At 52.0% G+C, this 24,694-nt stretch overlaps 4 protein-coding genes across 10 annotated transcripts; 1 reads left to right on the plus strand and 3 right to left on the minus strand.

The window, feature by feature from the left end:
- Positions 1-303: 303 nt before the first annotated feature.
- Positions 304-1,703, plus strand: PFDN6 (prefoldin subunit 6). 2 transcript variants are annotated; one of them, XM_011373449.2, is made up of 5 exons: positions 304-412; positions 623-701; positions 970-1,040; positions 1,117-1,241; positions 1,473-1,703. In XM_011373449.2, exons 2-5 carry the CDS (start codon positions 638-640, stop codon positions 1,600-1,602), a joined length of 390 nt encoding a protein of 129 aa, XP_011371751.1. In that variant the 5' UTR covers positions 304-412; positions 623-637; the 3' UTR covers positions 1,603-1,703. The 2 variants fall into 2 exon arrangements, with proteins under 2 accessions (XP_011371751.1, XP_011371750.1); XM_011373448.2 differs by having other exon boundaries at positions 400-480.
- A 780-nt stretch (positions 1,704-2,483) lies between these two features.
- RGL2 (ral guanine nucleotide dissociation stimulator like 2) lies at positions 2,484-10,073 on the minus strand. Of its 4 annotated transcripts, none has more exons than XM_023538467.1 (18): positions 10,055-10,073; positions 9,125-9,321; positions 7,754-7,837; positions 7,335-7,513; positions 7,154-7,204; positions 6,768-7,065; positions 6,249-6,500; positions 6,071-6,174; positions 5,892-5,976; positions 5,735-5,803; positions 5,473-5,547; positions 4,846-4,878; positions 4,605-4,726; positions 4,413-4,508; positions 4,220-4,331; positions 3,821-4,111; positions 3,282-3,396; positions 2,484-3,165 (listed from the first exon to the last, which is right to left on the minus strand). In XM_023538467.1, the coding sequence occupies exons 2-18, from the start codon at positions 9,281-9,283 to the stop codon at positions 2,954-2,956; spliced, it is 2,337 nt and encodes a 778-aa protein (XP_023394235.1). In that variant the 5' UTR covers positions 9,284-9,321; positions 10,055-10,073; the 3' UTR covers positions 2,484-2,953. The 4 variants fall into 4 exon arrangements, with proteins under 4 accessions (XP_023394235.1, XP_011371755.1, XP_011371757.1 ...); XM_011373453.2 differs by lacking the exon at positions 10,055-10,073 and adding an exon at positions 9,544-9,678; XM_011373455.2 differs by lacking the exons at positions 9,125-9,321; positions 10,055-10,073 and adding an exon at positions 8,603-9,033.
- Positions 10,074-10,375: 302 nt separating this feature from the next.
- Positions 10,376-20,622, minus strand: TAPBP (TAP binding protein). 2 transcript variants are annotated; one of them, XM_011373459.2, is made up of 8 exons: positions 20,381-20,622; positions 20,056-20,226; positions 19,571-19,831; positions 13,843-14,241; positions 13,098-13,439; positions 12,917-13,006; positions 12,684-12,718; positions 10,376-11,517 (listed from the first exon to the last, which is right to left on the minus strand). In XM_011373459.2, exons 1-8 carry the CDS (start codon positions 20,415-20,417, stop codon positions 11,506-11,508), a joined length of 1,347 nt encoding a protein of 448 aa, XP_011371761.1. In that variant the 5' UTR covers positions 20,418-20,622; the 3' UTR covers positions 10,376-11,505. The 2 variants fall into 2 exon arrangements, with proteins under 2 accessions (XP_011371761.1, XP_011371760.1); XM_011373458.2 differs by lacking the exon at positions 12,684-12,718.
- Positions 20,623-20,751: 129 nt separating this feature from the next.
- Positions 20,752-24,570, minus strand: ZBTB22 (zinc finger and BTB domain containing 22). 2 transcript variants are annotated; one of them, XM_011373456.2, is made up of 2 exons: positions 24,213-24,570; positions 20,752-23,305 (listed from the first exon to the last, which is right to left on the minus strand). In XM_011373456.2, the coding sequence occupies exons 1-2, from the start codon at positions 24,224-24,226 to the stop codon at positions 21,340-21,342; spliced, it is 1,980 nt and encodes a 659-aa protein (XP_011371758.1). In that variant the 5' UTR covers positions 24,227-24,570; the 3' UTR covers positions 20,752-21,339. The 2 variants fall into 2 exon arrangements, with proteins under 2 accessions (XP_011371758.1, XP_011371759.1); XM_011373457.2 differs by having other exon boundaries at positions 23,989-24,570.
- Between the last annotated feature and the right edge of the window lie 124 nt (positions 24,571-24,694).

The following is a 24,694-nucleotide window of genomic DNA, read 5'->3' on the forward strand; positions in this document are numbered from 1 at the left end:
AACTCTTCTCAGCCGTCAGACGGTGGACTGGGACCTCCCGGAAGCCCTCCGGCCCTCAACCAATCCGCGCTATACCAGGTCTGAAGCCTTCTAGGCTCCATTTTGCATGAGGGCGCGCTCTCCGTTGAGGGGCGGGGCAAGCCTTGGCCCTGCCCTCCAGAATGGTATCTTATGCCTGAGTAACAAAAGGCAACACCGGGACCAAGGCCCAAGAAACGGTGCAGTTTCTTTTTACCAGCTTTGTTTCCCCATATTGCCTAGAACTTGTCGAGTCCGGTCTTTTTAGCAGAACGCCGCTCATTAAACACGCCAAAACTACAATTCCCGGCATGCGTCAGAAGACAGCTTCCGGCACCCTCTTTTCCCAGCATTCTTTGTTTACTTCCGAGTTTATGAATACTAAAGGGAGAGCGTGAGTGGGGAAGGGTTTCGGTTGAGGGCTTTGGGGTCTCGTTTCAACCTTCACTTCTTGAGACCTAGGTAGATTCGATATCCGGACGGGGAGAGGCTGCGGTGCCCCGAGAGGCTGCCTCTCAAGAGTGTTGTCATTACCACAATCTAGACTATTAAAGGGAGCTCGGGTACCTTCCAGAGTGTGAGACCCAGCGCCCCTCTTCCGCAGGCTTTCGTCTCCGCCATGGCTGAGCTGATCCAGAAGAAGCTACAGGGAGAAGTGGAGAAATATCAACAGCTACAGAAGGGTAAGGGAGCAGGGTCGGTGTATCCTCGCCCCAATCCCTTCACTCACTCCGAACCCAGAGCCATACCAAGATCATGTTTTCTGCCCTACCCGGGCACCCGCGTGCAGCGTTCTTACCTCAGTACTCTTCCCCACCCCCTGACGCGCCGCCTTCATCCATGTCTACTTCCTCAGCTTCATTTTCTTCTGAGTAGGATTGTGGGTCGGGTGGCACATTTGACGTCTCTAATTGAGTCTTTTCTCCCACCCACACTTCCATCCAAAACCAGACTTGAGTAAATCCATGTCAGGGCGGCAGAAGCTTGAAGCACAACTAACAGAAAATAATATCGTGAAGGAGGTGAGATACTGGGATTTGTGGGGTGAGAAGAGACTATTGGCAGTGATTCTGATCATGTGTCCCTTCCCACCATCAGGAACTGGCCCTGCTGGATGGGTCCAACGTGGTCTTTAAACTTCTGGGCCCCGTGCTGGTCAAACAGGAGCTAGGGGAAGCTCGGGCCACAGTGGGGAAGAGACTGGACTATATCACAGCTGAAATGTGAGTCTTTTTTTCCACCACCCTGTGATGTATCTGACACCACTGGAGTAGATGTTGAGGAACCATTGTAGAGTAGCTCTCCAGTGTAGCCCAATTATCCATTTCCTCCAATCCTTTCTCCTTTATTCCTCTTCCCCTCCCTCCCCTAGATATCAGGTTTTCACAGATCTCTTTCTTGCCTTCAGTATCCTCAGTCCCATTTCTTGTTATTTGTCTCTCGTCTCTCTTCAGTAAGCGTTATGAATCCCAGCTCCGGGACCTCGAGCGGCAATCAGAACAACAGAGGGAGACCCTTGCTCAGCTGCAGCAGGAGTTCCAGCGGGCCCAGGCAGCAAAGGCAGGGGCTTCTGGGAAGGCTTGACCCCGTAGGGGTGGGGCAGGGGAGGGGGGAGGAGGAAATGAGGCAGCTCTAGGGTCTATACTGTAGCTAATAAAATGTGAAAACACCTGGCCGTTTTCTAACCACGTTTGTCATAATTGTCTCCATTCATTCCCTCAGCCCCTTCCACTTTATGTATACACCACCTGTTAGTCCCTTAGGTCCATATTCTTCAACTGGAATCTCCGTGGCAGAGTAATCCATCCTTCTTTCTTGAGACTAAAATCTGAGTTGTCTCAAACTTCCTTCTTGTCTGTATGTAAAACCCTTAACTCTCCCTTATCATGGTTGGCACACCCCTTTAGGCAACATGAAAAGGGCGTTTACGATGCAACAATTATTGGGAAGGTCAGTTTAATTGAAGAACTCAATTCTCCAATCTGAGACCCCCAGGATGAAAGATTGCTGATTTCTTACCCTCCAAAACTCCCTGGCATCTTAGTTCTTTTTAGTTCTCTCTTCCTAGAATTTGTTTGAATGTAGCATAGACTAATTTAAAATTCCACCACGTGCTCTGTGATTTTGTAAATTCTCCAAGTTTGTACATTGCCCACAAAGTAGTTTTTCTGTTTCTTTGTCCTAAAATTCGTTCTCACAAATTTGCAGCCAGGGGATCACTTTAATTGGGTGACTAGTACTTGACATGGGTCTGTGACAACTAAGAAAAATTTAAGAGCAAATAAAGGGATGGAGAGGTTGCTAGGGAGAAATGAATCATTCTAAGGAAACTTCACCAACACCTTGTTTTCAGTTCATTATGGGAATAGAAAACATTGGGACCCTTCCTGTTCCATGGCATCTAAATTTCAGCCAGCCCCCCACCCCCACTCCCAGCAGCTAGTTCATACACTGCAAGGACAGAGTAGAATTCAGGTAGTGTTCTGGTTTATTAGTGTTATCACAGTGACAAGAACCCCCCCACCCCCGAGTAGGAAGAGGAACTCCTACTAGAACCTACTTTCCATCCCCTCTCCTTGGAGCTCAGGGCCTCTAGATTTTTCTTTTTCCCCCCTACTTCTAGGCCTTCCCTTAGCCCTTGGCATGCTAGGATGTGGCCAGGAATCAAAGTGATTCCTTTTTCCAGTACTAACCATGTGCTGCGTTCATGGAAAGTAGGGAGCTATACACGGGTATCCATCTTGGTTACCAAGATTACCAGTTCCCACAGTGCTGGATCTCTTGACTGTCTGATAAGCTAGTGGCACTTCACTGCCCCAGAGTGGCCACTCTTCTGGATTTCTTCTCAATGCAGCACATAACTGCCACCATTCAGCATGACTACACACACCTGGTATGGCCACCAAGAGTTCTCTGAACCAAGAGAGCTTCCTTCTTAGAACAGCGCCCGGGCAATCTTCCTCCCTGTGGCCTTGATCCTGGGAAAGGAACCCCCTCCTCCCTCGCTTGGGGGAGTTCCTGAGGCAGAGGGGCCGCTGGCAAGGCCCTGTGTAACAGTAGAGGGTCTTCGCCGCTGCCGCAGGAGGAAATCATGTGACGCTCTGTCCATAGCATAGAAGACATTGGCCGAGGGTGGGATGGTCAGCTCTGTAGGTTAAGAGAGGGGGTGTCAAGCACACACACAGTTGTTCCTCCAACAACAACCCGGATATAGAAGCATTCCCACAGGTGGGTACCACTCTCTTCCTGAGTCTGCCTCTGACCTCGCTCCCCTGGTAGCAGCTGCACTAGCTCATACTCTGAAGCCACTGCAGAATCACGATTGTTTTTCTTAAGGACACGGCTGATGACACTTGGAGCCTTGTCCTGGCTCGTCACCTGGCAAAACAAGACCAAAAGAACAACAAATTGGCCGTAATGACCCCTGCTTCCCATCTTTCCAACCCCAGCCACTGACCCCCAACCAAAAGTTACCCGTGTGTAATACTTTAGAGTGAACAGGGCAACCCAATATGGTGTCTCCCTGTACTCCATAGGCCAGCCCACATGGTACCCAGTGAAATAAGGCTGCTTCCCTGTGGGGAAACTGCTGTTTATTCTGAAAACCTAATATGGCCAACAAAAGTTCAAGGTGCAGCAGGTAATGCCGAGTACCCTTCAAAATAAAATGTAGCTGGTAAAACCAAAGGTCACAATTAAAACTAGAATATCCTCTCATTTGGCTGTTCAAACCTAGAACAACATCTATAGTCCCACAAGCCCTCATCCTTCACCCCCACCTCCCAGCCCACAGCTCCCTCACCAAGATACTCTTGTAGACACTGCCGTCTTCCCCCAGCTCCATCTGGACTCTGATGATTCCACAATCAGAAGCTTCTGGCCCAGAGCCCCCTCCCCCGTGTGTAGTCCCCCTGGAGGCCCCTTCTGCACCCCCACTGAGTGGGGAACCACAGGAGGCTGAGCGGCGGTGACCTCGCAAAGGTCTAGGGGAGGATGCTGGGGGAGAGAGGTGGCTGGAGCCAGCCGGACTGTGCAAGGATGGAGTGCTTTCCAGGGCAGAGTCCAAGGATGAGACAGATGGCCACTTCATGTGCTGGGGACAAATAACATGGGGGACTGGCATGAAGGCAGGGAGGTCAAGGAAGAAACATTCACAGAGTCAGGGTCAGTGCCGAGGTCAGAGTTATGGAGCAAAGCTCACCTGGGCCAACCGGGTCAACAGAGGAGCGGGGGTTCCAGACACCTCATCTCCCCCAACACTGGGCCGGTCCCAGGAGACAAGGGGGGTGGGACCCCCAACAGAGCCCAGAATCCTGGAGTGGCAGAAGATTGGGAGCATCAGAGGAAGAAGGCAAGTCCCCAAGACACTACCCCCCAACCACTGACTGCCTCACTCTGTCCACTGTGAGATGACCAGCGTTGGCCGAAGTACTCGAGGGGCAGGAGAGTCACTGGAACCAGGTGGCTCCACCTCACAGGATACTCGATGGCTGGGGAAAGAGGCAATGGGCAGAGGTCAGGATGTGACACATAGCCCCTCACACCCTGCTTGAGCCCTGAAGTCCCAACCTCACCCAGCTAGTCACCTCTGGGCCTCTGTCAGTGGCCGGAGCCCCTGTAGCCACTGCTGAATATCGGGGTCAGGTCGAAGGTCATAGCCACGACATTCATTCTGGAGCCGCCGCAGCTCAGAAAGGACAGCAAACTCCTAGAAAGGGGCCCTCAGACTGTAGGAGCCAAAATTCAAGGACCCCTGACTCCCCTTTCTCTCCCCTTTCTGGGACATGGCTAGGGATGTCTAGCATCCAGCCCAGGCTCTCCCCTCACCTTCCTCCGTTTGTCAAAATTGATGTATCCATTCTGCAAGGATAGGAGGAAGAGAGTGAGAGTCCCAAACCTGCCACAGAGACTATGTCCTCTGCTAAACACAGGCACAACCATATCCAGCTTACACACACTACCCACCCTCTCTGACTCTACCACCCCTCCCCGCCTCCCCTCCCATCTATCATTCCCTAAGCATGCTACCTTACCCTCTAAATTGAATATTTCAGGTAGAAATTGTGTCTACTTTACCAATGAAAAGATTAGGGCTCAGAGAGGATCAGGAACTTGTCCAATATATATATATATATATTTAATAAACTCTATATATGCTTATATTTCACGCATGTTCCAAGCACCCACTAAATATTAATTCACTTAATCTTCATAATAACAGATTGATGTAGACTGTAGACCCTGTCACTAGTTTCTCATTTACAGATCACTAAGGCACAATGAGGTTAAGCAACTTGCCAAAGTAACAGAACCAGAACCCTGGCACTCTGGCTCAAGTCTTTGTGAATCCTCAGTGCTCATGCCTGCAGTTCCTTTCTGGAGGAACAACTGTCTGACCCCGAGGCCCACTCATTCCATCACTGCACTGAACACACAAACACACACACCACTGACCTCCAGCTCATCCTTGGAGGCTGCATCCAGCATCACCAGGTCCTTCAAGAAGGTGCCAAGGTATGGGACCACACCCTGAAGTCAGAGGTCAGAGTCAGACACTCCTGCCACTGACCTGAGGGCTCTCCATCCCTCCACACTTTCTCATCCCATTATCGCAAAGGACAAGTGAATTCTCCTCACCCCACTGTTTCTTCCTTTTCTGTCCCTCAGACTGCTCCCCACACACAATCCTTCATAAGCAACCTCCCTAGGCACTTACCCCGCCCCGGGAGCCAGACTTTGGGGCTTTCTTGGAATTTGACTCCAGAGAGGGTCGCACCTTCACCTCCTAGGGTTGACAAAACAAAGAGATATGAGGGTGGGAGGGGAAGCAGGGATGGCTAGGAACTCCAGGGAACAAGCCTCGTGAGCCTCACCTGCAAGAGTAGCTCCCGGCTCTGGGAATAATTATCCTCCTCAGAGAAAATCTGGCAGAGGTTGGAGAAGACCCTGAGGCTGTCCCTGGGGGATAGAGGGCAGCAGGCTTGAGGATGGGCCCAGCTCAACAACTCCCTTTCCCAGCCCTCATCCCAGTCCAGTGCCCTATCCTCCCTACCTGGCTGCTTCCCCCCAGGCTGCCCGAAGCCTGTGGATGGGGCTGGACTGCAGGGCTGACACGACAGCATAAACTGAAGAGAAGTTTCGGAGTAGACGGCACTCCTATGGGGGTCACAGAGGGAGCTGTGGGACCTCCTTCCACACCATGGTCCCCAACAGGGGCAATTGTCTCTTACCTCTGCCACTCGGATCCACTTCTCCAGGAGCCTGGCCCTCTGGGGAGGACGGAGTGGCCGTATGGTAACTTCCCCAGGCTCCTCTCCGGTTGAGGTAGCCCCCAAGACAGAGCTGACCACTGCCCCTGCCACCTTGTTGAATTGTGTGACAGTAGCTCGGACAGATGGGCAGAGGTGGGAATGTCCTGGCCGGTCTCTGTGACCCCACAGCGCCCCCAGGCACTGAGAGGGGACCAGATTGAGAAACAGCTCCTGTGGGGTAGAAGTCAGAGATTAAAGTTCATAGTCAAGAGAAGTCAGCCTTCGAATGTTAGGGGTGTAAGGCTCTCAGGTGGCCAAGGAACTAGAGGGGCACAGGGTTCGAAGGGTAACAACCAAGGGGAAATGGGGAAAGGACAAAACTGGGTGGATGGAAGAGGTTGGGAGCTGGATCAGGAAGGGTTGGAAAAAAAGGATCTGGAGTCAGGGAAAGGTTAGTAAGGGGGAAGGGGGCATGGGGGTCAGAGGTCAGGGTCTCACCGCATCTAGCAGGGTCAGCTGTTCGGCCAAGTGGTCAGCGAGGAACACCAGGACATCCGTGGGGTCAGCAGGGGGATCGCCGGGGAGGGCCAGGGGCTTAGGAAGGTCGGGGATCTGGGGGTCCACCCGGGACCGGAGGTTGCGGATGAGGTCAGCGCTGCCACCCCCAACACCCTCCCCTCCTGCATACCCTGTCCGAAGCAAGAAGCTCTCAAGCCGGTCAAGCTGACCCTTGACCTCAGAGCCAAAATCCTCAGGGTGAGAGGCCAGCCAGGTTGACAGCACAGAGATGGCTACCCTGGGAGAAGGGGAATCGGCCAGGGGTCAGACGTCAAGCGGCAGCTCAGGCAGAGGAGCCTGTGAGGTTAAGAATCCGAGTCACTCACCCTTTTGTCCTCTCCAGTTCATCAGTAGGATGAGATTCAAGGGCTTCCAGCCTGGGCAGTGGGAGAGATTCTATTTGTCCATTTTTACCAAATCTCCGGAGGCTTTGACTATTTTGGTGGGATATTCTGGCTTTAGAAAGTCCAGACACCTCTACAACCTGTGGTCCCTTATGACCCTGACCTGTCAGCCATAAGCCCTAGCAGGGCAGATGTGGAGGTGAAGGCCCGGTGGGTGGCCAGGAAGGTTGCTGTGAAAGTCACGTCAGTCCCTGATGTCCGGGCATCCAGCAGGTGTCTGACCAGAGCCTCCAGGGTGCCTGCTCGGAGCCTTCGGGAGGAACGTGGGGGAGGTGTTGGGGCCTAGGGGAGACAGAAGGCCAGTCACTGCCCCTTTCTTCAACTCTGCCCCTAGATCTCTGGGGAAAACCCCAGACCTAGGAGATAATCCAGGCTTATTGTATTAAGATTTGGAGAAGGAAAAGGACTTGACCTAAGTCACACAGTCCAGGTCTCCAGACCTCCAACCTAGCACTCTGGCCAGAAAGTTGGCCATTCTGGAAGTGATGGGTCAGAGGTGAGAAGCCAAAGTTATGATCTCACCAAGGGATCAAGAGGCCGATACTGGCGGCTTGTGACAGTAAAGGTGGCACCATTCTCCTCCTCATCGCAGACAGACACAGGGGCCTGCAGGAGAAGGAAGGGGAGGTCAGACAGGTGCACACCACCTCCTCCTACTGCCCCCAGCCCTAACCCCCAGGCCCTACTCCTCCCTCTGTACCCCTCACCTGTGGCGGCAGGGGACAGTACCAGCGAGTGCGAGGGGTGGGGGTGGCTGGTGACCCCAGGTCTCCCCCACTGGGGCCCAGACAGCCCCACCCAAGCCGCCTCAGGGCCCGGTGGAGCAGAGGGGGTTGCAGTTGCGGGTGGTGGGGTGGAATGCAGGAACCCTGATCTTGGAGACTACCGTAGCCTCTTCCCCCCAGAGCTGAACCCCAACCCAGCAGAGAAGCAAGGTGTAAGGGGTGAGAGGAAAGCCAGAGAGACAGAAAGCCAGAAGCAGAGACCTTGAGAAGCTGAAACCTCAGTCACAGGCACAGCCGCATGCTCCGCCCTGCCCCAAAGGAACTGGCCAAGCTCAGAGTTAGTCCTTCCCCTAACCCCCTTTCCCAGGTCCCTGGAGACCCCCTCAAGGTGGCGGCTCCGATGCCAGTACAGGAAGAAGAAGGGGAAGTGGGGATGATGTATGTGTGTGGTGGGGGGGGGAGGTAGACTCTGAGAGTCACGTGGCTCCAGCCCCTCCCCCAACGGATCCCGAAAAACCAGCCCTGCCAGTCACTCTGCCCTCACTCAGCCCCTGGACCCAGGAGTCCAGGGCCTCGGGGCCCCAAATCCAACTTCTGGCCCCTCCTGAGGCCCCAAATCCTGCTCCTAGCTACCACTAATTAGTACCAGAGGAAAAGCAGGTGACCACCCGAGGCTCAGCATACGACTTTCTCTCCAAGATCCAAGAACCTTAGCTTCCCGCCGCCACTCAGTGCCAGGCGGGAGAGGGGGAGGGGTCACGAAATCGAAGGGTTCCCTCCCCAATCCCAGAGTCAGAGGAGCCGGTTACTGTGGAAACAAACCACTCCCCGTCAAATAAAAACAAGGAGGGAGACAGGGTCCAAGACAGAATGCTTAGAGAGGCAGGCACACTAAGGTATAAGGGGAGAGGGCCAGAGATCCGCAGACAGCCAGCCAGACGCGCCTGGCAGTAACAGGGCAGGTTCCTGTGGGCAGGTCCTGAGTCACACTGCCACAGAGAACCACAGAAACGCCGGGACTCCCCGCAGCAGGGAGAAAGGCAGACACCAGCAAGAGGAGCGGAAATAACTGAGGCAGGGAGGAAGAGATGCAGGGATACTGACACGGAAAGAAAGGTGGAGCCTTCGAAACATATCACCCCGCAACCTCTCACCACCCACGTCTCACCTCGTCTTCTTCCTCCTCCTCCTCTTCCTCCTGCCCCTCGCCCACGCCCCGGCCACCGGGGCTCCCACCCTCTTCGGGGTCTCGGCTCCGGAAGCTGCTCAACACGACTCCCCCGGGGGGACTTGTGTCCCAAAGCAGCCGCAGGGGCCGCGGGAGCATGGCAGTGTGGAGTCAATGGGGTCGAGCCATGGGGGCGCCTGGGGAGAGACGGGGGGGGGGAGCGCGGGTGGAGAGTCAGGTGGGCGCGGGAGAGCGGGGAGAGACACAGGTGGATGCCTAGGTAACGAGAAGGGAGTCCTGAAGGAAGGCTAAAGAGGGGGCCACACAGGGGTGCAATATGAGGGGCTCTGGTGTATTTACGGGATGAGGGGATCAGGAGTACGGGAACGGGCAGGGTCACAAGGTGCTCTGGCTCTGACCTGCTCGGGAGGGGTGGGGGTAGCGCGGGTCCCCGGCAGCTGTTCCCGTCAGTCTCCAGACCCCGACCGAATCCCCGGACCGAGTCCCCTCCCCGGCTTTTCCGCACCCCTGTACCCACCCCCCCACACCCCCAGCCAGACTCCCAGGCCCTCCCGCCCTTTCCGCTCCACCCCGCCCCCCCACGTCCGCCTGCTTCGAGAGCAGGAGCCAAAAAGGGAAGGAAGTGAGAACAAGAGTTAGGCCCGCGGACTAGGGGGAGTGCTGGACGCCCAGGGGCCAGGACCCAGGAGCTTGGGTCCCGAGATCCACTGTCCTCCAACCCCCCGGATTCGGGGATCCTGGAACCCACGTCGCCCCCACTGAATTGAGATAAAGATCCCAGTCTCCAGCCTCGGGGTAAAGCGAGAGCAGAATATCACATTCCCCTCCCTCCACACAAGCCTAAAACTCCTGCAGGACGCGTTTGGGAGGGGGAGGGGCCCAGTTACACCACCACGCTGGGTTACACACCCCACCCACGCGTGTAGCGGCCCTAAATCCACTCCCGGTTTTCCCGAGAGCCCTTGGGCCCCCCCACCTCCGCCAAGGGGCGGAGCAGGAAGCCGTTACATCCGGTTCCAGAGTGGATGCTCTGGGGCTTCCGGCGCTGGATGACTGTGTTTCTGCTCCCCTGGTCACCCGGGAGAACCTGCTGCTAGGGGCACCTGACACCAAGCTGTTTCGAAGGGGGATCGGGTGTCGCCAGGAGGTCAGGGTAATTGGAAAAGACTAGAGGTGACTGGTAGAGTCGTGTGCTTGGAAAGGGGACCCTGGGGTAGAATGAGACAGCCGTTGGAAGCACTGGAACACAACTTTATTCCCACCGAGTAGACTCGCTCCCCGCGTCGGTCTGGCCCACGGTCCTGCCCCTCGGAGGTCCTTAAGTCGAGTCGCCGCTTCCTTCGTCCAGTAGTTACTTGACCCTATACCTGTTTTTGAATCTTTAGGATGAAAAAAAGGACTATAACTTCTTATACCGAGCGCCCTCCAGTGGGCGCCAGGCCCACTGCCGATGCGGGAGATAGAGCAGTGGACATACAGACTTGTTCTTGCAACTGCGAGGAGCTGAGAGTCCGGGAAACGGGCTTTAACAACTCGCACAATCACTTAAGTACAACCGTGGTGAACCGCACAAGAGGGACACGCAGCGGTCTGAGGGGAATGACTTGGCTGATCTGGTCTGGAGCCCAGGGAGAGCGAGGGTGGACCAGGCAGAGAGAACAGAACTCTGGGACCTAGGGAAGGTGAGAGGCCATTGGAGGAAAGGAAGAGCTGTAGGTGTGATGAGTATTGAGAGTGCTGGAGAGCACCAGATTGGGTTGAAGAGGTAAGCAGTGGCTCCAGCGCCGTAAATTCATGTGCCAAGGCCAAGAAGAATGGATTTGGCCTCTAGAGCACCCGTTCTCTTGGTGTGGTCCCTGCCCCAGAGATCTCTGAGACTAATTCACTGTGCATACGAAGTTAAGACTATTTTCATAACACTAAAATGTTATTTGCCTTTTTCACTTTCATTCTCTAAAAAAATGTACAGTGAAATTTCCCAGAGCTACATGATGTGTATTGACATTATCTCCTTCACAGCCAATGGAATGTGTGCCTGTGTATCCTTCTGTTTTAAACTTTTCTCAGTTTTAAGTTCTAGTATGATAAATAGTTAGTTTATAACCCACATAAACAAAAGCTCTTGAGAGTCCTTCGTTTTTATGATGTCCTGAGACCAAAAATTTTGAGAACCACAGCCTTAGAGCTCTAAGAAGGTGAATGCTATAGATTTGTGTCTTTTTTAAAAAAGCATTCCCACCGTGGAGAGAGATTGGAAGGAGCAGGAGCAGGAGCAGGTGATGGCATACTGTTTGGAGGAGCTACTACAGTAGTTCAGGTCAGAGATGATGGTAGCTTCCCCAGGGTGGTCTTGAGTGCCCTCACTGTGCTTTCTGTAAAAGAAGTAAAAACGAAGTGAGGAATTCAGTGTTTTAGAAAGCTGGGTGAAGCGGTCATAGTTGATCCAGAGATAAATGAACGATATGGGCACAGAGAATGGAGAAAAATGGGGCTAACGTCGCTGTGTTTTCTGCCTGCAGACTACTGAGTGCTTTTGCTCTTGCGTCTTCCAAAGGAGATACACTTACCTCCTTTAATCTTCCCAACAGCCCTCTGTGGGCTCTGCTGCCCAATACAGTAGCTACCACCCACATGTGTCTATTGAGCTTCTGAAATGTGGCTAGTCTGAATTGAGATGTGTGACAGTTTAAACGTCTGTTTTTTCGAAGACAGGACAGAAAAAAACTAGAATGTATTATATTGATTACATGTAGAAATGATAATATTTTGGATGTATTAGACAAAATACAGTGTATTATTAAAATTAATTTTACCTGTTTCTTTTTACCTTTCTGGACAAAAAAGAGGTTCTACAGAAAGTAACCTCACAGGGTGTTATGATCATAAAGTCTTAACTGGGCAGGTTGTGGTGGGTAGTCGTGTCCCAGGCATATAATTTTTTGAGTAAAAGTTTTATCTTTGCCTTAAGCAAGCCCTGTCCATTGTTTCTATGCATCTAGGTTAACACACCTTTGAAATAAACTGTAACCACCCTCAAGAGAGCACATAATCTTGACTATCCTGTAATCCAATCCCGCCTTGCTTTCTCCCACCTGCATATAATCTTTCTTAGGTCCCTCCTTAATTTCAATTGCATAAGAAGCTGGAACCTGTTATTTTGAGGAGCATTTGAGATCTTGCTTTCCTGCAACTGTTGTCAATTTTAGTTCAAATAAACTTATGAAAATTCTCTACAGCTTTGGACATTTCTTACATCGACACTATTTTAATGTAACTATTAGATTATATAAATTTACATATGTGGCTTGTGTTATATTTCTATTGGACAGATCTACCTAAGTAATTTTTTTTTATCCCTGCACTCGAAGAAACTGAGATGTCGGTTAAGTAGCATGTGCAAGGTGGCAGGATTTAACCCAGGTCTGTGTGAATTCCAAGTATGGGTTCTGCCAATAATGCCAGGAGCCTCCCTCCATTGGGTGAGGAGTTGGGGGAAGGGGATGAAATGAGAAATAAGGCTAAGGTGAAGTGCTGTTACCTTTTTTGATTCCTTGGAAGTGGACAGGTAGGCAGCTGTGGAGAGAGATGGAGAAGGGATTGGATGTAGCGGGGGTGGGGGGGGAGGGGCGGGGGGAGTGGTAGGAGAGAAAAATGGGTGTCAGGCTTGGGGCGGGGGGAGTGGTAGGAGAGAAAAATGGGTGTCAGGCTTCTGGGAGTAGGTAGAGAATGCCTGCCAGCGGAGGGTCTGGCCCGGGTGGTACTCACACTCACCTGCCCAGCCCAGTGCCTTGAAGAGCCCCAAGAGCAGAAAAGCAGACAGGAAGAGGCCTATACCGTCCTCCAGGGAGGGGCCAGAGAGACCTGGTAGGCGGGAGAGGTAAGAGTGAGCTCCTGAGTATCTTCCCAGGCACTCACCACCCACAACACCCTTTCTTAATTCTCCAGACTTTACCTGCCACCTCCAGGGTGACTTCAGCACTGCGCCCCAATGCAGGTAGGCTGGGGTGGTGGACACGACAGGCATAGCGTGCCCCGTGCTGTGCAGTGGTGACCGGGGATGGCTGCAGGTGCCCAGAGAGGCTGACAGAGCCATCCAAGTGGTGGTGCAGGGCTGAGAGCCAACTCTGCCCCTTGGCCTTCTGAAAGCTCCCCTCTGGACCACCTCGGAGCTCCCACTCCACCTCCAGGCCCTCAGAGGGGTAGAAGTGGGACACAAGGCAAACTAGCTCAGGGGGTGCCTCTCCAGGGGCAGCCCATACAAGAGGTGATGGCATCAGGGACACTTTGGGGGATTCTGGGAAGAGAGTAGAAAAAGGAGCATGGGTGAATCAATCCACATTATCCTCCCTCAGAGACCCTTAGTTTGCTCTCTGGCTTCCCGAAAACTGAGAGGGCAGAGCCTGGGTTTCTTTTCCCAGGATAGGGAACCTACTGTCTCCCCATTGGTGCATCACAGGAATCTTCATGCCATGCCCCAGTTCTCAGGGACCCCTATCCGCTCAGATTTGGGAATTTTCATCCCAAATCCCCTCAGATTCCCTGGAACTCTATCCATTGCAGCTCTGATTCCCAGGGACCCCAACCTATCTCCCTCCCACTCACCCAGCACTCTCTTCTCTACCATCCCTCCTGCCATCGTGTCCCCATAATCCCAGTGCCTACCCTCTACCCATGGGGATCCCTGTCCCCCAACTCACTCTGCACAGCAAGCTCCAGGGTGACCTGTCCTTGCAGATATGGCAGGTATATGGTGGCCTGATAGGCACCCTCCTGGGAAGGCTTCACTGCAGGCAGCCAGAGGGTCCCATTTCCAGTCCATGGACCCCATGACTCATCATCATCCCAAGCGGCAAATGCCACTGCCCCATCTTGGGCAGCTGGCATTTGCCCACGCAGCCCAGGAGTTGCAGCCAGGAGCAGGTGCCCCTCCCCCAGGTGCTGGTGTCGCCACTCCAGCCCAAAGGGAGGGGGACCTGGGGCCAGAGGTGTAGTGGCCTCTGGGGTGGAGGGCATGTAAGCAAAGCTCAAGTCCAGCAGAGCATCTTGTCCCAGCTGGATTCTAGTGGTGGGGTTGTGGGTGATGACAGTCAGCACAGCTAGGGAAGATGGGGAGAGGAGGGGGTGGGAGGGGCATGAGGGAGAGAAAGGAGAAAAAAAATAAATGGAGTTATAGGGACGACTCAACTCCAATTTACCTACCCCTCAGAGGACACCTCCTTTACTGAGATACACCATCTCTCGGCCCTCCCAGCAAATCGCTTTTGCTCTGGGACTGTGTGAGACCCGGTGTGGCTGAGGGAGAGGTCTAGAGGTAAATAGGAGCTGGGAGTAGGTATAGCCCTTGCAGAGTGCTCTGAACACGGTCCACTTGAGCTCTGGGGACAGCGGGATCTGAATGTACTTCTGACACAGCCTGAACACCAACCTCTATTCTCCATGCACCACCCTTAAAGAGCTAGGCCTTTCTTAATTTGCTTTCAAGGACAGTAATGACTTATGACTGTTGATCCTATGGTGCTACAGAGTATTTACTGACTCTGGAAGATTCTGGCTCTGGCCTAGACCTGAACACCAACTTCTATTCTCTAGGGAGGCAACTTATGTTGATTAAGTGCCTGGAACCTGGCTGCCCTGGTTAATTCCAACTCTGAAGCTATTTATGTGGGCCAGTTACTTCACTTTTTCATGGCTCTACTTCTTAATCTCCTAGAGATAATAATGATGATGCTAGTACCTATTTCATGGGGTTGTAATGAAGGTTAAATTATTTAATCCCTCTTGCTTCCTGCATTTATTCAGTTTCTGATTCTAAAGACACCTACATATGAGAGGCACTTAGAACAGTGCCTAGAACATGGTAAGTCTACAAAAGTGTTTGCTGTGATTACACTTAACCATCTGCTAGACTTAACATGCCCCAACTCGACAGCATCTCAGTAACATCCCCAACCTGGCTCCAATGCCCATCCTCTCTGCCTTGATGAATGGTCACCACCCCTCCCCCCCGCCGCGCCTCCCCCAACCCACCACCAGGCACTAAAGGCAAACATCTGGAGTCATAAGACTCTTTCCTCTAATTCATTCATTCAACTAATATTTACTGAACACCTAGGATGTTCAAGGTAGAGGACAGACTGGTGAACAAGATGGGCAATCCCTGCCCTCAAATTGCTTACAGTCTAATAAGGGAGACAGACGAGCAAATTGTGAAATATGCTATGTACTATCCCACCAGGTCTTAATTCTGTCTCCCAAATAGATCTGACATCTGTTTCCAACTCAAGTTCTCATCAATGTACATTTGGACAATTACAATAGCCTCCTCTCTGGTTTCTCTATCCTCTATCTCTCTCTCCTTCAATTCATCCTTCACACTGTAGCCAGCCACAAATCTGATCCAGTCAGTTGTCTGTTTAAAAATCCTAGCTACCTTGGAAACCAGCAACTAAAGGCACAGACTGGAGCTAGATGGCCCAGGTTCAATTCCTAGCCCTGCTTCTTACAAGCTGTGCATCCTCTGGCAAGTTAACTAACTGCTCTGTGTCTCAGACTTCTTCATCTGTGACATGGGGATAATATCAGTATGTAGTTCCTATGGTTGCTGAGAGGAATAGGTGTGATTATGACTATAAAGTACTTAGAAAAGGACCTGACAGATAGAAAATGCTCGATAAATGTTAGCCATTACTATTTTTGTTACCATCATCATCATCATCATCACTGGGTATCCTGGGAAAATCATTTAATCTGTATTTGCCTCATTAGTCCAATGATCTTATCCTTGCCTACTTTTTGTAAGAATTAGGCTCTTTGGAAAAAATGGGGCACATACACAAAAATACTTCTGATGGTTCACTATCACGAAGCCCAGCTTTCAGGGTACTCGATAATTCAACCCCCAACTCACCTTGCCAGATTTCTCTTGCACCCTAAGAACCAGCCACATAGAATCCCTTTCTTGCAACTAGCAGAAACTCTAATCATTGGGCATTCCTTCATTTTGATCATAAGTTTCCTTTAGCTTCCAATGTCCCTCCCCACTTCCTCCCAAACATCTAAATACTCCATGTCCCTCAAGGTCAGTTCCATTGCTACTTCCTCCCAGAAATATCTGGGTTCCTCCAGGTGGAAGTAATATTTTTCTCTTGTGATTATCTGTATGTGATTTCTAATCCTAGCTTCTGAGACCTACAAGGTTAAACTTCTTTCAATCTCATAGGATTGTTTCTGTTCAGTACAGTAAAAAAAGTAGGCGATGTCACTTATTTTATCAAAAACTAGAAACATACTTTTGAATTGTTAAAAACAATCCACAAGATTAATAAATAAAACCTAGAGGTTTTACAATTTAACCCTTAAGCTAACTGCGCTCTTTAGTGTGGGTTATTGAGGCAATTTTAGACCTGCAGCCCACAAACTGGACTCCAAAAATACACGTGTAAATACAGCAGGGCCAGAACAGAAAGGAAATTTCTGTCTGTTTTTGCAGCTTGTATCATATAGATTTTTGCTTTTCTGTTGAACAGTTAATGGTAACTATTATTATTACTGAAAAATATTTAAATCCAAATCAAATCAAGCCTTTAGGTCTAATTATCAATTTATAGGAAATACAGAGAAAAAGGTTTTTGCTTTTCTGTTAAACAGTTAATGGTAACAACTATTATTACTGAAAAAAATTTAAATCCAAATCAAATCAAGCCTTTAGGTCTAATTATCAATTTATAGGAAATATAGAGAAAAAGGAACAAGGGAAGTGACACAATGAGGAAACAACTGGCCAAAAATAGAATGTGAGAAATTCTCTAGAACAAATGAGAAATCAACAGCATTGGGGGCGGGGGAGGGAGGGAGCACAATTATGGAATAAAAGAGATTTAAGAGACAAAACTGTTATGGACTGAATGTCTGTGGTCTCTCCCCTTCTCCAAAATTTGTCTGTTGAAGCCTTAACCCGAAATGTGACTATATGTGGAGATAGGAGCTATGAGGAGGTGCGAAAGGTTAAATGATGTCTTAAAGGTAGGGCCCTAATCCGATAGAGCTGATGCTCTTATAAGAAGAAAAACACCAGAGCTCTCTCTCCTCCTGTGAGGAAACAGCCACAAAGGGAGAGCTCTCACCAGACACCAAACTTGCTAGCACCTTGGACTTGATCTTGGACTTCTAGCCTCCAGAACTGTGAGAAAATAAATTCCTATTGTTTAAGACACTCAGTCTATATTTTGTTATGGCAGTACAAGCAGCTACAACAACCAAATATAATATATGGGCCTATTTTTTATCTCTATTTGGGCAAATAAACTGTAAAATAACATCATTGGAAAAATTGGGAAATTTTTAATATGGGCTAGGAACTAAATGATATTAAGGAATTTTTTGTTTTGTTAGGTAAGATAATGGTATTTTCATTTGTTTTTTAAAGTCCTTATTTAATAAAGTTGCTGTCTGTATTACTTATGAGTAAAATAATATGATGTCTGGGATCTTTAAAACTTCAAAAAAAGGAAAGGTGAGATGACAGGATAGATGAAACAATTTGGTGAAATGTAATAACTATATGAGTGGGTGATGGGTATATGGGGATTCATTATACTATTCTCTCTCCTTGTGTCTGTCTTTGAAATTTTCCATAACAATGTTACAGGAATTATAAGAATTAAATATCATATACACAGAGTATGTTAATAAAGTATATCTGTCAACAAACATTTTAAAGTATTTGATAAGAAATAATGTATAAGTATATATTCGTATAATTATCAATGATCTGTAACCCTGGAAAGAGTCCATTTTTAATTTTACATTAAAACAACTTTCATTCTTTTAAATCCCTAATTAAGCAAAAATGCTGGAAAAGGAAGACTGAACACAGCAACTAGTTTTTACCCCCAGTAGTCTGTGAGATGCAAAATCCTGGACACTGCCCTGGCTGTACTTCTTTCTGGGCCCAACTGGCTTTGTATCTACAATTATCCATGACATCTGCCAAGAACCTTTGAGAGCAGAATCTATGTCTGATCACTTTTGTGACCCTTAAGGGGCTCAGGGCCATCCCAGTGATTCTGATTTAATCTGCCTGGAATGAGGTCCAGCTTTCAGTATATTTTAGAAACTTCCAAGAGGATTCCTATTTGTAGCCTGGACTGAGAACTATCAGGCCCTAATATGTTCTTAGTGCTAATATTTATTGAGTCAGTGAATAAATTAACAAAGTATCTCCCTTGGTAGTCACAACAACCAAAAGGCAGATGGGAAATAGTATCCACATTTTACAGCAGGAAAAACAGACTCGAGAGAAAAGGACATTCTCATTCCCACTCTGGTGAAACCAGTAGCCCTGGGAAATACTCCTCCCCACCTGAGCTACTGTACCCAAGGGCAGTTTGTTTCTGCCCCTGGCCAAGGTGGGGTATGGGGAGCAAGAATAGAGATGTAGGCAGAGGCTGGTGCAGAGTCGGTCCGCTGGTCCTGCGGGTGATTCTCGCTCAGTGAGGAGGGTGGCAGGGAGAAGGTACTGGGGAAGGGAGGGTGCAGGATTAGGCTGTGACTGACCATACGGTCAGGCTGTGCTGTTCATATAGAGATCTCAAACTGAAGGAAGCCAAGGACTCTGCTCATATCCTCCCATCCTCTGTTGCCAGGAGGGTAAGCTCATAGATAGCCCGGTCAGATCTTTCCTATTCTTGCTTTATCTGCCTGCTTCCTCCCTGAGCTCCAGCCCAGCCAAGTACCGGACCTCTAAGCCTCAAACCATGCTGCCGGATGCCATAAGCAGGCCTTGCAGTGGGAACCATCTGGTCTCCCGCCGTGTCCCTTCCGCCCACTCAAGCGCAGTGTTTGGTGACCACAGAGTTAGCACATGCCCACGCGTCATAAGGAAGGGGCTGTCAGGAAGGTCAACGCGCTTGAGCTCAAGAGCCTTTGTTTTGCAGCCGTAGCACTGGATGTGGGCACGAGTGAGGCCCGAAGGATGATTTTTGACACAGGGTTAACAGCAAAGGTGGGGATGCCTAGCAAGACACAGACCTGGGGTGGGGTGAGGGGGTGTTCCTGCTTCTGAGCCCCTCCCAATCGCATTTGCCTTACAACTTTCTCAAGGTTGGCAGTCTGGAAAACCCGCCTCTCTCCAAAGCTTCACCCTTAGGAACACCAGGAAGCCCCGCCCCCAAACCTCAGGGTTTTTTGTTCTGTTTTGTTCTGTTTTGTTTTGTTTTAATTGGTCAGAGGTAGAAGAAGCGTAAGAGATTGTTTCCTTCTAACCAAACTCACTTGCTTTACAAATAAGGAAATTTAAAAACAAAATAAGGAAATTGAACTCGGATTGGGGAAACGATTCGCTGAAGTCCACAAAGCAGTCGCTGGCTGATCTTGACCCTTAGAACCCACCCATTCAATTCCACTCTCCAGTCCCAGCTTAGCTACCTGTTGCCATGGTGATGAGTCCGGGATCTGGCTGAGGCTCGGTCTGTGATTGTAGGAGGCTGGAGAGGCTGAGGACCGGGCTGGACATGCTGACCATGAACCAAGTCCCGTCCAAGGCCCGTGGGCAGCTCTGCTCCGGAGTCAGGCCTTTGACCCAATTCACAGAGGCGGGGAGTGGGATGTAATGGCTCATCTCGCAGTGTGGCGTGGGGGCGCTCCGGGGGTACCGCCTGAAGGCAGCCTGCAGGGTGCCTGTGGGGTCTGTGAGCATGGAGAAGTGGATTGGAGCTGTAGAGTCACCGCTAGGCAAGGAGCGCAGAGGGCAGCGTCCAGGGAATACACACGTGACCCGGCAGGGAGAGATTTAGAGGTAATCTAGACTTTTAACAGAGGAGGAAACCGAGGCCCGAGGTCACCGAGCGACCTACAGAGGAGGAGGTTTCCGGTGGAAGTGACAGAGTTGGGGCGAGTCCGGGAAGACTCACCATGTACTCTGAGGTAGCGCTTGGGGTCGAGGTCCGGCCGGGGAGGTATTCTCCCTGGGCCCTGGCGCAGCAGCAATGCAGCGGGTTTCTTGGCCAGGCGGCCCCCGTCTGCATCCTCCACGAACCAGCATTCTATCACCGTGGGTCCCGCCGAGACGGCGGTCACCAAGCCTGGGGGAGAGGGGCACGAGTGAGGAGGTGGCTCAGAAGTCTGGTGACCCGAAACCCACCCCCATCCCCTCGCCAGCGTCGGACACGTGACAGGGTCACCTCCCTCCACTTCTCCCCAGTTCTGTTCCAGGGCAGAGTCGCAGGGTTCGCTCACCCAAAGCCAGAGCGAGGAGCAGGGACAGGTGCTTCATGGCGCCGCGATCTCCTCAGTCTTCTTCCCTCTTTCACTTTCGCTTTCCTCAAAAAGCCAGCAGGAGGGGCCATAGAAATCCCCGCTCTGGTTAGGTGAGGGTGCGTGGGAGGCAGGTCCTTTCTCCACTAGCGGAGTAGGGATCCCGAATATCCTCTCCAGTTCTGGTCTGGGGACCTCGGCCGCGCCCCGCCCTACTGGAACTACCCAGCACCGCCGAGTCCCACAGTCTTCCCCAGCTCTCGCGTCTTCTCCCTCTAGAATCCACTTCATAGAGAACCATTACTCCTCCTTCCCCCACCTGTGCCAGGTCCCCAGCAAACACATAGGGGTTGTCGGCAAGCCAAGTGCAATGACCAATAAATATTTTAATTACCGTTTAAAAAAAATATGATTTAAAATAAAAACCTTGTACTCCTACGACTTACTCCCTAAAGAGAATAGAGTTGAGGGACCCCAAGGTGGGGGAGAGATTGGGGTAGAAATAAGGGGCACATCCTGGGGAGGGAGGAGTGAGGTGGGTTCTAGGACAAGGGTGGGGCTCAAAGGCCTGGTCCCTACAACAACACAAACACAGACTTCAGGTACAGACTACGACCACCTGATCCTTGATCCTGTGACTCCAGGATGCTTAACAGGTACCCTCTCCCTCCCCCCACCATATGCACCCTACTCTGGAGCTGGGCTTTAGGGTACCCATTTGAGGGAAAGGAAGGGCTTAGTTCCAGGGATACTTTGAGGGGAGGAGCTGAGGAGTGGAATGGGGTGGTCGGTGGCACAATATGGTTCGCCCTCCAGAATATATACAAGTGCAGAGAGATAAGGAAAACAGCCGTGGTGAGAGATTACCTGGGGGCCACAGCGCTTCTGGCTCGTACTCCCTTTCTTCTTCCCTGAAAGCTACCCCCAGTAGCCTGCCCCATTCAGTTTGCTCCTCCGCCCCCACTAAAGCCCATCTCCGCTTTGTGGAGGCTGGGTGGGGACCAGACCCGACGGCTGGACGGCGGCGTGGCCCCACCCGCCTCGTCGCCTTTGCCCCCGCCCATCCCGGGGGACTCTCTCTTGGGTGGCAAGGCTGGCCCAGTGGGCCCCCCAGGCCCTGGTCCGGCCCCGCCCCCGCCCAGGCGGTGCCTGCGCTCACAGTGTCCTCGGTGGCGCATGAAGCTATCTCTCCACATGAACTTCTTGGCGCAGACGCTGCATTCGTAGGGCTTGAGGCCTGTGTGCGTCTTCATGTGCTCAGTCAGATGGTGCTTCATCTTGAACTTTTTGTTGCACACGGGGCAGTCAAAGGGCCGCAGGTTGAGGTGCATGTTCACATGACGATCTCTCATGCTCTTGTGAGAGAAGGCCTTCCCGCAGTGGCACAGAAAGATCTTATTCCCATCCCCACTGCCTGTCCCTCCAGGGGTCCCAACAGCACCACCCTGCATGCCCAGGCCCCCTGTGGATATGCCCCCCAGGGTCACTGCCCCATGTTCGGCTTGATTCCCTGGTGGCTGGCCTGGAGCCTGCGAGGACGAAGATGATGGGAAGACTAGGATCTGGTTGCCCTGCATGTCCACAGGAAGCAGGGGCCGTGGTGGGTGGGAGGGGGCATAGGTGGAAGGGGTGGGCCCCCCGGAATCATCAAGCCCTGTTCCAGGACCCCCACTCTCATAGGGGCCAAAGTCATTGGAGGACTCACAGAAATTGACCTGCTCCTCTCCCTTGCTGGGAGGCTCAGTCAGGGTCCGGACATCACTTATGCTAAGGGTAGCCTCAGCTCCTCCCCCTGCTGGAACCCGGGAGCCACCCCCTAGCTCCTCATCTTCATCATCTTCACAGGTTAACACCAGGTCTTCCTCCTCCTCATCCTCTTCCAGATCTTGGTCTTGGGAACCCAGGGGCGCTGGTGCTGGGCAGTTTCCACCCCGCTTCACATATACCCAGTGTTTCTGTGGCATGATGCTGGGGGGTGCATAGGTGGAACGCCGGAGCCCAGCCCCAGGAACCACTGCACTCCTCCCATCCCCACCATCATCGCACAGCTCATCTGCTTCCAGCAGCAGCTTCCCAGAGGTAGCCCCTTCATTGCCAACCACAGGGGCTGGGAATATAGGGCCACCTCCTCGACGCTCCCCATTGCCCACTGCAGAAGCTGCAAATGCCTCTTGGGAGGAAGATGAGAAGTCAGTGGACTCTCGGGGGCTGAAGTAGTTGCTGCTGCTGGGTGACTGATTCTCACTGGCCCGACTGGAGGCATGGGAGCGCACAGAGCCCATGGTGGAAGGGGCCACAGTGCTCCCACTTCCTGATGGGACCCCAGCACCAGGGACAGTGACTGAGGTGGCTGCAGCAGTGGTGATGGTGGTAGTGGTGGCCGAGGCCCGGCCTTCACGAAGGAGTTCAGTGCATTTATCCACAATGTGCCACATTTGGAGCACAGAACCCACTGTGAGGAAGTTGACAATATCAGCAGCAGCCATGCTGAGGCGGCCAGTGTAAGCTGAAGCCAGGACAGTCTCAAAGGCTCCTGGGTCCATGACGCTGGGCAGCGAGATGGAAGTCATGCCCTTGAGCAGGACTTGGTCGTGGAAGTATGGGGAGGAGGCAGCCAGGACAGCGCGATGAGCCCTGAACTCCCGGCCCTGCACTCGGATGGACACATCACAGAGCTGGCCCTGTAGCCGCTGCTGATTGAGGGACTCCAAGAGGGCACTGGTTACTTCAGGGAAGGACACGTGTACCACTGCAGCTGCAGGCAGGGGCAGTGGGGGCGGGGCCAGCGACAGAGGCAGGGAGACTGCTGCCCCACTTGGAGACAGAGGAGATGGCTCCATGGTGTGGAGGGAGGGGGTACCCCCCCCAGCCACAGGAACAAGGGAAGGAGGGCGGCCGGGGGGGTCTCTGGGAAGGAAAAAAGAGAAGAATGATAACATCTCACAATGAAACAGTCCTTTACAGTTCAAAAGCATGTTCACACACCCATTATCTGAGTAACTCCCCACAACACTGTGAGGTAGATATTCCTCTCAACCCCATTCCATAGATGAGGAAACTGAGGCCAAGAAAGATTAAGAGATTATTCATGGTCACACAGCTAGTAAGTGGCAGCACCAGCAAACATAGGTGTCCTAAATCCAAATCCAGTGTTCTTTCCTTGGAGATTAGAGAAAAACATGATCTTCCAGAGTAGGGTGCCTCCCTCGGAATTTCCCATTTGCTTGTGAGCCTTTACAAAATTTACCTTTTTGGTGTTTTGCACCCTTTTCTTCGGAGGGGGCAGGTCTGTTCTTGTACTGATAACCACCCTCTCTATCCAATTCCCTTTAAGCTTTGCCCCCGGCTCTTTTGCCGGTCACGCCCCTTTGGCCCCAGCTTATCTCAGGCCTCATCCCCCTTAAGACCCGCCCCCAGGCCCTTTCGGCCCCGCCCCTTTCAAGGCACGCCCCCTGTGGCCTTTTACAGCTCCGCCCCTTGCCTACCCCCGCCCACATTGAACCCCGCCCCCCTCTGCTCCGCCCCAAGAGCTACTTCGAACTCCTTTCCCACCCGGAAGGCGCCCCCCAACCCCGCGCGTCCTCGCTTACCGGGCCGCGCGCCCCCAGGCCCCCCCGCCCCTCACTCGGCCGCCAGAGCCGCAGCCTGGGCCCCTCCCGCCGCCATCTTGCGCCGACTCCCTCCGCCCTCCGCCTCCGCCCCGCCTCCCGCCCCACAAGCTTTAAAGGCACAGGCCGGCACCCCGCCCTTGCCGATGGGCAATACTAGGCCGACTCTACCACTTTTCCTTTAAAAAACAGTCGCTTCGTTCCACCTTAAAGGTACCATGTCTCTTCCGCCGCTGAGGACTCAAGACTTGGTTTGGCCGAAGCACTCATTCCCCTTTAATTCTGTAAGCCTGTCTCTTCCCATTGGCAACGGGTCTTGGCCATCCGTGCTGTGGCCATTAGCTGGTTTGCGGAACCTAACCGCCCTCGTCTTTTAGCTTGACAGTCCCCCTGAAACCCCGCCCCCTTCCTCCGTGCCTGGATTGGCCGAATAACCTTGAGTCGGCCCCTGATTGGCCTTTTTACTCCTACCGCTCGAAGTGAGAAAGTAAAGCGCGTTCAGGAGGCTCAAACACTTTTTTCAGTGACTGGCAAAGGGCAAGGGGAAAGCCTGAGGGCGAGAAAACGCCAAGAGACGGGCTAAGGGCAGGCTATAAAGGACAGATACAGGGCTATCCCGGGGCCGGGCTAACCATGAGCCAGAGAACAGCTGGGGCCAATCGGTGAGGGGAGAAAGACAAAGAAAAGA

Source organism: Pteropus vampyrus, unplaced genomic scaffold (genome assembly GCF_000151845.1).
Source record: "Pteropus vampyrus isolate Shadow unplaced genomic scaffold, Pvam_2.0 Scaffold225, whole genome shotgun sequence".
NCBI classification, from domain to species: Eukaryota; Metazoa; Chordata; class Mammalia; order Chiroptera; family Pteropodidae; genus Pteropus; species Pteropus vampyrus.

Coding starts and splice junctions, on each gene's coding strand:
- PFDN6 (XM_011373449.2), top strand. CDS start 638: ATGGCTGAGCTGATCCAGAAGAAGCTACAGGGAGAAGTGGAGAAATAT. Junction 1,041..1,116: donor AAAATAATATCGTGAAGGAG/GTGAGATACTGG, acceptor TCCCACCATCAG/GAACTGGCCCTGCTGGATGG. Junction 1,242..1,472: donor GACTATATCACAGCTGAAAT/GTGAGTCTTTTT, acceptor GTCTCTCTTCAG/TAAGCGTTATGAATCCCAGC.
- RGL2 (XM_023538467.1), bottom strand. CDS start 9,283: ATGCTCCCGCGGCCCCTGCGGCTGCTTTGGGACACAAGTCCCCCCGGG. Junction 7,205..7,334: donor CTAGGGCTTATGGCTGACAG/GTCAGGGTCATA, acceptor CCCACTGCCCAG/GCTGGAAGCCCTTGAATCTC. Junction 3,397..3,820: donor GTGTCTACAAGAGTATCTTG/GTGAGGGAGCTG, acceptor TTGTTTTGCCAG/GTGACGAGCCAGGACAAGGC.
- TAPBP (XM_011373458.2), bottom strand. CDS start 20,417: ATGAAGCACCTGTCCCTGCTCCTCGCTCTGGCTTTGG. Junction 20,227..20,380: donor GCTCCTCGCTCTGGCTTTGG/GTGAGCGAACCC, acceptor CCTCTCCCCCAG/GCTTGGTGACCGCCGTCTCG. Junction 11,518..12,916: donor CAAGGCACTGGGCTGGGCAG/GTGAGTGTGAGT, acceptor CTTCTTTTACAG/AAAGCACAGTGAGGGCACTC.